Source organism: Eulemur rufifrons, chromosome 19 (genome assembly GCF_041146395.1).
Source record: "Eulemur rufifrons isolate Redbay chromosome 19, OSU_ERuf_1, whole genome shotgun sequence".
NCBI classification, from domain to species: domain Eukaryota; kingdom Metazoa; phylum Chordata; class Mammalia; order Primates; family Lemuridae; genus Eulemur; species Eulemur rufifrons.
In genome coordinates, this window is record NC_091001.1 from 60,959,828 (window position 1) to 60,973,226 (window position 13,399).

The following is a 13,399-nucleotide window of genomic DNA, read 5'->3' on the forward strand; positions in this document are numbered from 1 at the left end:
ATCAGGGAAACTGTTGTAATTCTTAATACAAACTGAGTAACAAGTCCTACAAAAATAGCTTCTTTCAGAGTCCAGGATGAAAAAACTCAGAAGTGGAAAAGTCAATGAGAGAAAGAATATACCTCATTTTAAAGGTGCCATTTTTTATTAAAATTATTTTTCCATATTCATACAAAGTGAACTTTTAAATGAAATTCAAGAACTCCTTTAGAATGATTCTAGAGTTGAAAGGCATAGTGCAAACATAAATTACTACAATCAACAAAATCAAAAAAGATTTTAAAAAGTATTTTTAGCTCAAAAAGTTTTAAGTCAAACTAAATTCAGAGCATTACCATCATTACCAGAATACCTAGTTTGAAACTTAATTTCTTTTTCCATTCCCTTTCAAGCTGGATTAAGACATTAACCATAATATTTTGGAATGTTCAGCATTTATGTTTGGTAACCAGACATGTATGATTTGTAAAACCACACTTAGAATTTATTTTGTTCAGATAAATGGGTGATTTTGTATACTTCAGCTGGAGAAAGTGATCACAAAGGAAGATGTGATGAAGTCTCCCACACAAAACTTAGTAAAGATCAACTAACACTTATAGACAAAACCTAAAAAAAAGAGATTTGTGGATGATTTCATATATATAACCTATAACTATGAAAAATAGAAATTGGATGGTTATTCTTACTAGCTGGATGCTCACAATTTCAAATGAAGAAATCACTAGCCACTCTGAAAATAGGATTAGGGAGGAAAATGATTTTTTAAAGTCTTCCAGTCTTCCATTTTAAAAGTTTGTCATTGCAAAGAAAATATGAAATAATATATTCAATTTCTGTGAAACACAAATGAGGAAGGAATCTGTTAAAAACATGGAGTATATTTTTATTTCTAATTTTAAATCTCCATGTAGGTCTTATAAGCTTTGAAATGCAAGTACAACTTTAAAGCATTATAATGACTAATTATAGATGAATAATAATACAGTCTATAACCAAGGAGGCAACTGTAGGCGTTTTAATTGGAAATAAGCATTCGGAGATAATGCTAATAGCAGTGTAGAAAAATGAAGTTAAAAAAAATTCAAAGTGTTGCGAATCCTCCTATCCTTCTGGGATTTTATTTTAATCATCTCCTCCACAGAGAACTAGCAGTACCTTCCTGTAGTCTCCCGATGTGTCGCCCTGGGGGAAAGGAAAGCAAAGTTACAGTCAGATAAAAGTGGGTTTTAAAATGTTCACAGTTCAAAATCATCTAAGTCAACTTTTCCTGGAATTTTTTTAGCTCTTTAAAATTTTTTCATTATTTTTTTTATTACAAAAGTAATATTTGTTCAGTGTAGGAAATAAAGACAAAAAAGAACATAAAAATCACCCATTCTACCATCTAAAGATTACTACAATTAACATTGTGGTGTGCACATATCCTTCCAGTCTTTTTTCTATGCATAGAAATATCTATGTAATGGAGCTGTAGTATTCTTCTATATTCTGCTTTTTCATTTAACAATATAGCAAGAATATTTTCCTATTTCGTTAAATATTCTTCTACCACATTATTTAATGATTACAGAATATTCCATTGTACATATGTAAAACAATTTATTTAATCATACCCTTTCCCCTCCCCATGTTGGATATTTATGGAGTTTCCAATTTTTCACTATTACACTGTTTCAATAAGCATATTATAGTTAAATTTTTTTAATGATTTATTCTAGATAAATTTTCATAAAATGGGAATTACTGGATTAATGAGCATGCATTTTCTTAAAGCTTTTTGATATGGATTACAAAACAGCCTTCCAGAAAGATTCTATAATTTCTACATAGTAATTTTTATGGTCTAATGATAGATTTTTATTAGTCCTTCATGGGCACTAGAAAAGATGGAATCTCTGTATATATAGGGTTCAAAGTTTAATAAATACCTATTAAAACCAATCTTAATATATCTTGTTTATACTTTCCCTCATTCATCTGCCAAAGAATAAGGTGCATTAAAGGCTCTCATTAGCATACTATTTCCATTAGTCTTCTTTGGGAGCCTCAGATTTCTTATTTATACATTTGAATGCAGTATGATTTGGTACCTAAAGTTTTATGACAATTTAATCTTTGTTGTGAATTGTTACCTTTGTCAATATAAAGTGATCCACTTTCTCCTATTTAAGGTTTTTTTTCTCTTTAAATTCTTTTTGCTAATAGTGTAATCCCTGCTTTCTTGTATTTGTCAAATATTCTTTTTCCCTGGCCTTTTTCTTTAAAATTTTTACATGTCACTGTATTTTAGTTGTTCCTTATAAACAACATGAAGTTGGATTTTTTAGTTTTTACCTAACCTGAGAGTTTATTTTTATTTTTATAACTTATATTTTTATCTTTTGTCATTTTTTCTATTTACATATTTCATACTTCTGTTCTGCTACTTTTGTTTCCTTTTCTTTGAGACAATGTCTTGCTCTCCCAGACTGGAGACTGGAGTGCAGTGGCACAATCATAGCTCGCTGCAGCCTCAAAGTCCTCAGCTCAAGCCATCCGCCCAACTCAGCCTCCTGAGTAACTTAAGACTACAAGCACCCACCATAAATCCTGGCTAATAAAAAAAAATTTTTTGTAGGTGTGGGGTCTCACTATTGCCCAGGCTGGTGTTGAACTCTTGGCCTCAAGCAATCCTCTTGCCTCGGCCTCCCAAAGTGCTAGGATTATAGGCATGAGCCACTGTGCCTGGTCTATTTTTGCTTCTTTTGACAATTATTATTGAATAGGCAACGTATTTTTATTTTCAATCTTTTCTAGTGGTATGTGTGTATACACATATATGTACATACTTACATATACAAATATATACTATAAATATTTTATAGTGATATTTTCCCAAGCCAATCAATATATTTCTACTCTATCATTTTAGTGCCTGTATAGTATTAATATTATATCATATGGATTTTCTATAACCCATCTAGGTTATTCCCTATTAATAGAAATAATATATTATATAATAAATTATATACTATAAATATATATTTATATAAACAAATAATATAAAATAATAAACTAATATAAATAATGCTATGATGGAAGTATCATATTACATAGTATACTTTTTGCACATTTTATTAAATAATTTTATTCAAAATCTTTCATAGACTTTTTTATGGTAAATATATCTAAAATATATAAAATTTGTCATTTTAATCATTTTTAAGTATATAATTCAGTGGTATTAATTACATTCACAATGTTGTACAACCATTGTTGCTGTCTATTTCCAAAACCCTTTCATCATCCCAAACAGAAACTCTGTACCCATTAAGCAATAACTACTCCCATTCCTCTCCCACCAATCCCTAATAACTGCTAATCTACTTTCTGTCTCTGTGAATTTACCCATGCTACATATTTTATGTAAGTGGAATCATACAATATTTGTCCTTTTGTGTCTGGTTTATTTCATTTCGCATGTTTTCAGTATTTAACCATGTATCAGAAATGTCATTTTTTTCCATGACAGCCTACCATTGAATGTCATTCCTTTTTATGTATGTATATACTTATGTATATACATTTAGTTTATCCATTTATGTGTTGATGGATACTTAGGTTGTTTCTATCTTTTGCCTATTGTGAATAATGTTTACATTGGTGTACAAGTATCTGTCTGAGTCCCTGTTTTCATTTTTTGAGTATATACCTGACAGTGGAATTTCTGGGTCATATGGTAATTCTATGTTAAACTTTTTTAGGAAGCACCAGACTGTTTTCCACAGTGGCTGCAACATTTGACATTCGCACTAACAATGTAGGAGAGTTCCAATTTCTCTATATCCTCACCAACATTTGTTATTTTCTGGAGGGGGGGGAGTTTGTTTACTTGCTTTTTCTTTTTAATTATAGCCATCCTATTAGGTGTGAAATGATATCTCATTCTGGTTTTGATTTGCATCTCCCTAATGATTAATGATGTTGAGCATCTTTTCATGTGCTTATTGGCCATTTGTATATTTTCTTTGGAGAAATGTCTATTCAGATCCTCTGCCCATTTTTTAATTGGGTTGTCTTTCGTTGTTGAGTTGTAGTTCTTTATATATTCTGAATTGTAAACCCTTATCTGATAAAAGTTATTCCAGTTTATAGTCCCTCCATAAAATAAGACAGTGAGTTTTCCACAAGCACTTCCCAATGCTGGTTATGATTTCTTTAAACTTTGTTAAGGTATTAGGTAAAAACTGATGATTTGTTTTTATTTGCAATTTGTTAAATATTAGTGAGATCCCATATTTTCCATATATTTTTGGCTTTTTTGTGTTTCATCTTTCATGAAATGCATGGTTAATATCCTTTTGCCCAGTGTTCTTTTTCCTAGTGATTTGTAAAGCTCTTAATATACGTATATTAACCCTATGTTATATGATACAAGTATATTTTCCCATAACTTCATTTATGGTCATCCTTGAATCTTAAGCTAGCTATATAGTTCAGCTCTGCAAAATAAAGTTATCTCATAGCCTGAACAGAAATAGAAACAAGTTCCTGAATGCCTTGTAGACATAGTAACAAAATCTGTAGCTAAAGTCACCTAATAGTTAGACCTCTCCAAGCTATTGAGTAGGATTCAGAATATTTAATTCACAGATCAAATCCTGATTTGAAGTCTGTTGTGCAGGCAACCCCAGTTTCCAAGGAAATTTGTCTCAGTTTCATGTCCATGAGATGCTTACGGCTTCTTCAAGAAGCAAAATCCTGGTAATGAGGGGTTTTGAGGGCTGTGAATCATTTCTCATCACTCCTATGCCACCTTTGGACTCCTAGAAGTCTGGAGCCAGGTGAGGAACAGCAATCCAGGTTAACTAAAATGCTTTCCCGTACTTCCAGCAGACCTCAGCTGGCCCTGCATAGGACTCTGGATTCAGTTGCTTATCTCTTATGATAATTGGGTAGATAAGGAAATCATGCTCTTGAAAGTATTCATTAAAATGTTATCTTTCTCTCTCTGGGGTCAACATGAAATAATTACTATACTTAGAAGGCAAATATTTCCAGCTTCTGTCCTGGTAAAGGTTTAAATGTCTATGTGAAAGGAGAGAGACTGCAAGTATCTGGCGTACCATTTTTAAAGGGAATAATATATGCCAAGAAGAGGGGACAGGGAGTGCTGAATGCTGAGGTCAGAGCCGCCCTTTCCTTAGTGCTTTCCCTTGGGCCAAGGCTGCTGGGACCTACCTTGATGAAAGAGTGCAGAGACTTTCCATAGAGCCTCTTGAAGTGTGCCCGGATGTCCATCATGTCAATCTCTGCTCGAGAAACCATCACTCGGATGAGGGTGTTATCATCTGTGCCCAAGCCCTAAGGAAGAAAACAAGATCCTACATACACGAAAAACTGGCCAGTTTTCAGGGAGTATCTTCTCCAGTCTATCAAGGCAAGATTAGGGATGACTCTTCCTGATATCCTTTGTTCCACAGCATTAGAGGCCTGAGCAATAGCCTTGCTCCTTGCCATGGTATTCAAGGCTCTCCACAGCTTACTTTTCCAACACTCTATATTCTGACCAGAGGACACACTGCCCTCGCCTTTCTCGAGAGCCACTCTGTGCTGTCCAGCCTGCTTGCCTCATCTATGATTCCCTGGAATGTCATCCTTCGCTTCTCAGCCTTACCATTCCTCTCCTTACCGTGTAAAATCCTTTGATGTAAAACTTGCTTGAAGTTCCTTCTCAAATATACTAACTTCTTCATATATTCTTTGCAGAGCCTCCCCAACCCCGAAAAAATATTGAAAAAAAAATACCCTTTCCTCTCTGTTCCTATAATATTTGGATCCTCAACTGCTGTCTTACTTCCTATCTTGTTATTGTTAGTGTTTTGCACATATGTGCCTTCTGCATAAGGCTAGACGTTCTTTGAAATGACTACATTTTGGTCTTTCCTGCACCTCCCGTGACCTCACCATGGGTGGTTGCACAGAATACAGTGCAGGGTTAGGAGTATGGGCTCTGGAGCTAGCCTGCCAGTGTTTGCATCCTTGCTCCGTCACATCCTCACTGAGCACCTTCAGCAAACTGTGTAGCCTCTCTATGCCCAAGTTTGTTCTTCTGTAAAATAGGGTTAATAATAGTACCTGCCCCATAAAGCTGTTGTGGGAATAAAAATTAATCTATGCATATAAGGCATTATGAACAATGAGCCACACATCCTAAGTACTCAATAAATATCACCTAGTATTGTTATTAGCAAGCACTCAGGGAAGTATTTGATGAATTGGATATTTCAGGGTGAAATTTGATGGGAGGTGTATAAGTAAGCCTTAGAAGGTGGACATAATATATGCCAAAGTCATTCAGATGCTAAAAATGAGGCCATTTACCTTCATCGATTTATAAAGCCTTTCAGCAAAATATGCAGGTTTGTTCCTCATACACTTAACTGTAGAGAAAAAAAGAAATAAAAAGATTACAGGTAAGACTTGTGAGAAAAGAAAAGTGACAGCTGTTCCCTCACTTTCTGAAGGATACCAAGTAATATTGCTTGGCTGGAGGAATTTTAGCTAAACGTTTCATGAACGTGCATTTTCACAGATAGAAAGCACCCTCAATTTATCATCAAGTTCCTGGAGAAGTAATTAATAAAGGTCATCAAAGCATAGGGTGGCATATAGTTTCAAAATGATGATTACTGTCTCTACCATATGAGACACGAATCCTAACCATTCACAGACTTGCAAGATGCAGCTAGTATAATATTATCTTTCCCATGTAATGAGATATAAAGGCACATAAGATACAAAATATATAAACCACATGGCACAACAGCAGTCAAGTTGTATATAATATTTCTTGTTCAAAATTCTGGAATGCACCATGAGTGATTTAAGTAACTTTTATCTCTGAGAAAAGTTCTGTATCTCCATGCCAACAAATTGATAACAAGGAGGAAAGTCTATAGACATTTGTTTCTCCGTTCCCCGCCCCCTACCAGCTTACCTATAGCCAGCAGAGCATCTTCAAAGCTCCCAGATGTTTCAGATTTAATACTCTGTTCAATATCCTTCTGTGATATCCTTTTGTATTCATCAAACACTACAAATAATAACAAAATGGCATTATCAATAAATAAAAAAGAATAGAGGAAACTAAAATTTATGGAGAGAATGAGCATTTTTTAACTAGCCAACACTATTTACTCTTTGACATATTTCAAGAGGAAACTAATTAGTGACGTGGGCAAGCACCCAGGAAGGACATGGCACAGTGGCATGGGCTTTGGTGAGGAGGAAGAAATACTGTGACACTTGGAGAACATCAGACAAGTCCCTTCCCTTATCTGGGACCCTGTTTCCTCACACATAAAATGGACATGACCTCTAGAGATATTTGCTTTCTTTCCTCATTGTTTCCTTAATAAACAGAATGTGTCTTTTTGTAATTTTGGCCTTGGCAGTCACCTGTGTGTTCATCTTCCTTCTGTCTCATCAAAACTAGAGCAATTCATAAAATCAAGTTTATGGCATGGTTAAAAAACAAAAACAAAAACTGAGCAATTCAATCTCTTCAAAACTGAGTCACATTTAATAATAGCTGGTTGCATCTTTTAATAGGCTTTAACATAATTAAATTTGTTTGCTTTTTTGCCAAGTATTTTTTAATGTGATGAATATGTTTTCCTCTCTTTCTGTCCCCTTCCAGAACCTTCTCAGAGCAGGTGTCTATTTTGTTTATCTTCTTCAGGGTGCTGCCCCACCTCCATCAATGTGATTTTCACAGGTCTGTCAATCAAGGGGAACTCATACCCAACAACATACACCATAACCTCTATCAAACAAGCGAGCAGTTCACCCAGTCAGGACCCATTAGACTTACTTTCCTGGGAATTTAAAAAATTTAAAATTGAGCAGATCATGGGGATGGCCAAAAGCACTGAGTCATCTTTATCCTCAAAGAACAGAAGTATCACCTGGGAAACCTGTTAAACTTCCTGGGTGTCACTCCCAGAGATTCTAATTCAACCAGTCTGAAGAAGGGGTTCAAGCATCAGTATTTTTAATGGAGAACAGACTTCAGAGACTCTGCCTTAGAAATAAAATCCATGACTCCCTTCTACTGAGATCCCCAGAACTGCCTTGGTTTCTGTTCTTCCTGAAGTTGTTCATCTCTCCATTCAATTTTGTGAGATACCAGTATTTTTCATTTTCCCTCTTGTCTGATTCTGTATTATTTCCTCTTTTCTTACTTAAGTTGGAGTCTGAGTATATTGCTTGGAATTAAAGAATCTAATTGACACACTTTCTAAGCCTCAGTTTTCTCCACTCTGAAATGGGGAAAATAATGACTATTCCATTGGGATGTTGCAAGAAAAAATGCTTATAATATGCTTAACACTGCACAAAGAAGATAGAAAATTATTTTTAAAACCTTATTGTGAATCCTCACCATTATTGTTGGTTGGTAAGAAAATTATGAAGTTTTCTTTATCTAAATAATGCTTAAAATATTTCCTGCCAGTGGCTTACAAACAGATATTTTATAACTGCCCAACTGGGGGATTTGTGCCTGCAAGTGAAATTTTTACAAATGTGTTTATGCACTAAATCGGCTCCTGAGGACCTGAAGCTCTTGGAAAACACCACCAGGGGGAGATTTGTGCTATTCATAATCAGGCAAGGGACTGCAATGAGTCAGAAGTTGGTGCATCTGATGATAGCTCAGAATGTTTATTAACAGGAGCAATCACCTATTTTTTTTGTCACTGTGGAATAACTGAAATAATTACAACTTCAAAATGTGTTGTACTTTTCAATTATGTTTTCAATTTAGCAGACTCCTCAAATTTCCCACAAGCTTTGTAAATCAGTGTGATTATAAGGGCGTGGTGGGTTTATAAAATTATGTACATAAAGACCTAGAGAGCTTACATAAAATATGAAATATCTTATTAAACCCTTACTGCTCTTTACAAGAAGACTATAAACCTGACAACAAATATTCTGTAATTGTATAGCATCTTTCTCCCAAACAAGTTAAAAGCATATTCCAAAGTTTAGAATTATCAGAAGCAAATTAGAAACATTACACATAGGAAATAAAATTTGAAATTATCCACTATTCATATTATGCAACATAACTCCTAAAGAAATCACGTTTATTAGCTTTACAGCTTGGATGTTAAACAGGAATAAATATCAACCAACATTTCTATTTTATTGCTTCCTGTTGCACTGAAGATTATTTTCTTATGTAACTAAATTAAAATCAAAATCTTGGGGCTACTTTAGAAAAAGGACTGACTATGAAGGTAAATTTCCTAGTAATGTGAACATCAAACATCTATGAATATGTTGTATTTCTGCTAATTATTCATAATCTTTCAGAAATTGGCTTTCATGCACATCATTGGACTCATACATTTCCAAGATAAGAATCTAAGACAGTTCAGTACAATCAGTTCTCTGTACCAACTGTAGGAGAAAAGGTTACAATTAATTAGGAGCAATATAGTTTTCACTGTTTTTCAAATAGTTTCTTTGGGAAGTGAGGTAAGTGCCTTACCATGCAACAGATGATTTCGATTCCGGGAACAGAGAACAGTTAGAAATTTCACCTCATCTGTCCCCCATTTCTTCTCTCCAGCCTCATACAGGTCCTGAAGCCAAACAAAGCATAAGTTTAAAGCACCAAAAAGGATGTGCCAGGACGTATGCAAATATTTCCAGAACTTCAAAGAGCTGAGCTCGCTTAGTATTATTATGTTGTTGGTGATGGGGGTGGAAGTGGTGGTGCTGAGTAGAAATGACTCAGGACTTTTAGGCATGCGACTATGGGGACCCCAGAGTACCTCCCTGGAGTCAAGGCAACACCCGCAGTTCCCTATATGCAGACTCCATGGTTCTATCATAAGAGCGAAAAGGAATGCCCTAGACTTAGGCTGTCACAGTTGCCACTAACCTCATGTGGCTATTTAAATTTTAATTAATTAATATTAAATAAAATTTAAAATGCAGCTCCTCAGTCACACTAGCCACATTTCAAGTGCTTAGTGGCTGCATGTGGCCAGTGGCCACCCATACAGGGCAGTGCACATGTGGAATGTTTTCATCATCGCAGAAAGCTCTGTTGGACAGCCCTGCTCTAGAATGATCTGTCTCTCAGTAGAACCAGGATCCCATTGGTAATTGCTTACATTCCAACCAGTAAGAAGACAAGAAATTGATTCAACTCACTCGAACTTGATTATTGATAAATCAGAACTACTATTGATTTATAATGAGCCACTGGACTGTTACATTTCTCCAAAAGGTCTTAACTCTAACATTGTTACTCGTTGGGTTTACCACCATCTATGCCTCTGTTTCTTTACTTCTTTCTCCGATTCCCTCACTGCTTTACAGTCAATTAACATAATCACAGAATTTTAAAGCTGAAAAGGCTCAAAAAGTTCATCTGATTCCATTCCTCTTAAACTTGAATCTGAGTAGGCTTGTGACGGCTTGTGGATGATTTATTTTATGTGTCAACCTGATTAGGCCCGGGGTGCCCAGACATTTGGTCAGACATTATTCTGGGTGTTTCTGTGAGGGTTTTTTTTTGGATGAGATTAACATTTAGATCAGTAGACTGAGTAAAGCAGATTGCCCTCTCCATTGTGGGTGGGCCTCGTCCAATCAGTTGAAGGCCTCAAAAGAACAAAAAAGCTGACCCCCATCCCCCACCGAGAGTAAAAGGGAACTCTTGCCTGACTGCCTTGAACTGGAACATCAGGTTTTTTTTTCACTACCTTTGGACTTGCACTTAAACATTGGCTCTTTCTGGGTCTCTAGTCTGCTGGCCTTAGGATGGGAACTATGCTATCAGCACTCTTGCTTCTCAGGCTTTGGACTCAGACTGGAACAAAACCATCTCCTGGCTCTCACTTGCTAATTCACCCTGAAGATCTTGATACTTGCTCACCTCCATAATCTTGTGAGCCAATTTCTTATAATAAATCAATCTCTCTCTCTCTGTCTCATTCATACACACACACACACACACACACACACACACCCCTATATCCTACTGGTTCTGTTTCTCTGAAGAACCCTGACTAGTACACTTCAATTAGTAAAGTATAGTGGAAGTGACACTGATTTCTGAGACTAGATCATAAACAGTCATGCAACTTCCACTAGTTCAATCGGATGCTTGCTTTTGGGGTGCTTCCTCTTGAAACCCAGTGGCCGTGCACTGAGAAGCCCAAGCCAACATATATCCCCTTCCTTCTAATGAAAGCAACAGCTCCTTTTCTACATACGGCATAGTGATTCATACCTCTTACACTAAATGGGACCAACCCCTCACTATGGTTAAGAATACAGACTCTAGATACAAATTGCTTGGGTTGAAATTCCCAGTTCTGCCATTTATTATCTATCTGAACTTGAGCAAGGAGATTGACTTCTCTGAGCCTCAATTTCCTTGTCTGTAGAATGGGGATAGCAATACTTACCTCATAGAGTTATGGAAGGATTCAATGATATACTTCATATAAAGAGCTTAGAACAGTGTTTGGAACCTGGTAAGAACCCATATTTTATTAGCCATTATAATTAGTGTTATTGGGCCACAGCTGATTAGACCAGGGGTTGGTACCAGGGCAACCATCAGTGGGTTGGGTACCAGAGAAGCACCTGCTCTTGGAGTTTGCTATCAATTTTACCCAACAGGGTATACACTGTGCCATGCTGCTTTACACAAGTCCTATAAATGTTCTCTTTGGGGAAGTAAAAATGCACAGTGAAAAAGCAATCACCTCCAAGTGGTTAGTGGTTATCTGGGACTGCCACACAATGGACCCAATGTCAAGAAACATGGAACCCAGGAGTACTTAGGTAATGCTGTCCAGTGCCACCCCCAAGCACCAAGTCCCTCTGCAAAAAAAAAACAAACAAAACCTCTGTTATTAACAGTCATCTGTGGGAATCTTTTTTTTTTTTTTTATGGTATATCCCAGCCTGGCTAATATATGCTGAAATATAAGAGGTGGTCCACCAGTTAAGGCCTGTCTTATTGGCAAAAGAGAAGACAACTGGACGAAAGAAGCCGCAGTTGTACTAACCTGGGCATCCTGCCTCATGAGGTCATCATCCAGATGATTTCCTTCATCCCTACCACCCTGAGGATGAGAAAAAACCAAAAAGAATGAGAAAGTATCCACAAAGATTTAGGGGCACAGTTAGGGCAGAAGGTCTAGGGACCCAAGGACATGGTAGTTAGACCAAATGCCACAAGGCGTGGGACTTCAGACTTTGTGAGGGAAGACAGATGTCCTCTGACCTGTGCCTACAGTACATTAGCCTCAGTGTGGCCCCTCATGTTGCCCAGTGTCTCTGCCAGTAGAAGGGGAAGGAGAATGACTGCTCCCTCTGCTATCTCCTTGCCTTCCCCACCGCCCCACTCCCCTATGTCTTCCCAGCTGACTCCTGCCTTCCTAACCTGGTAACTCTACAATGACCAACTTCTACCAACCAGGGCTTGGGAGCAGAGGAGAGTCAAGAGAATCTGGGACCTGCAGTGGGGCTTGAGGAGCACATGAAAATGTCCCCCACCCCTCCAACGCCAGCTCACAGGAGGGCAGGGTTGGGGCCTCAGAGGAATGCTAAAGAGCAACAAATCAGGCTTCTCTCCTCTAGCTTTTTAAACTTTTTATTGCTATGCTGTCTCAGAATTCTGTGGTCTATGCATAGCTCAACAGAGTGGTAAATATGGGAGGAAAAGAAACACAGGATGGAAATAAGAGAAACAGGCAGGTGTTAAGTAAATATCAGAGACGAGGCGGAAGTTGGAGGTGATTTCCCAGGTTCTGCTTTGTGTGTTGGAAGAACAGCAACAGTATTAACAGAAATAGTCAGGGAGAAAAGCTGGTTGGGAGGGAAAATGAGTTTAGGAGGACTTATTTGAGGTGATAGTAAAATATCCACAGGAAAACATCTGAAAAGCAGTGAGAAATGAGAGTCTTGTGCTCAAGAAGGAGGCCGGGGACAAGGATGCAGTTAGGAAGTGATGTGAAATGTCTCCAGTTTCCATCTTCTCTTTTCTGGCACCCCTGCCCTACCCAGCCCAGTCCTGCTTTATTTCCCACTTGGGATGCTGAGTAACTTCCTACCTGGCCTCCCAGCCTCCAGTTGCTCACCACCATTCATCCTATACCTCGCTATTACATTACTCTCCTGAAAACGCAGTTCCAATCACATTGCTCTTATCATCATCATCATCATCATCACATCACCTACTGCTCCCAAACCTTTGGTGGTTCCCTACCGCTCTCCAAATAAAATGTAAACTCCTCCCAACATGGAATTGCAATGCATCCTTCCAAGTTGCTTCTAGAATTACCAGCCTGACTGCTCAACTCATTGTTCCCTGAACACA

The 13,399-nt window shown here is 37.2% G+C and overlaps 1 protein-coding gene across 1 annotated transcript in view; it reads right to left on the minus strand.

Annotated features, from left to right (window-relative positions):
• Positions 1 to 246: 246 nt before the first annotated feature.
• ANXA4 (annexin A4) overlaps positions 247 to 13,399 on the minus strand; it is a 54,063-nt gene continuing 40,910 nt past the window's right edge. The window contains exons 8-13 of the mRNA XM_069493930.1: positions 12,087 to 12,143; positions 9,545 to 9,638; positions 6,983 to 7,078; positions 6,367 to 6,425; positions 5,224 to 5,346; positions 247 to 1,185 (exon numbers count right to left, since the gene is read on the minus strand). Coding sequence (XP_069350031.1) covers positions 1,126 to 1,185; positions 5,224 to 5,346; positions 6,367 to 6,425; positions 6,983 to 7,078; positions 9,545 to 9,638; positions 12,087 to 12,143 — 489 coding nt within the window. The 3' untranslated portion in view covers positions 247 to 1,125. The remainder of the gene's footprint in view (positions 1,186 to 5,223; positions 5,347 to 6,366; positions 6,426 to 6,982; positions 7,079 to 9,544; positions 9,639 to 12,086; positions 12,144 to 13,399) is intronic.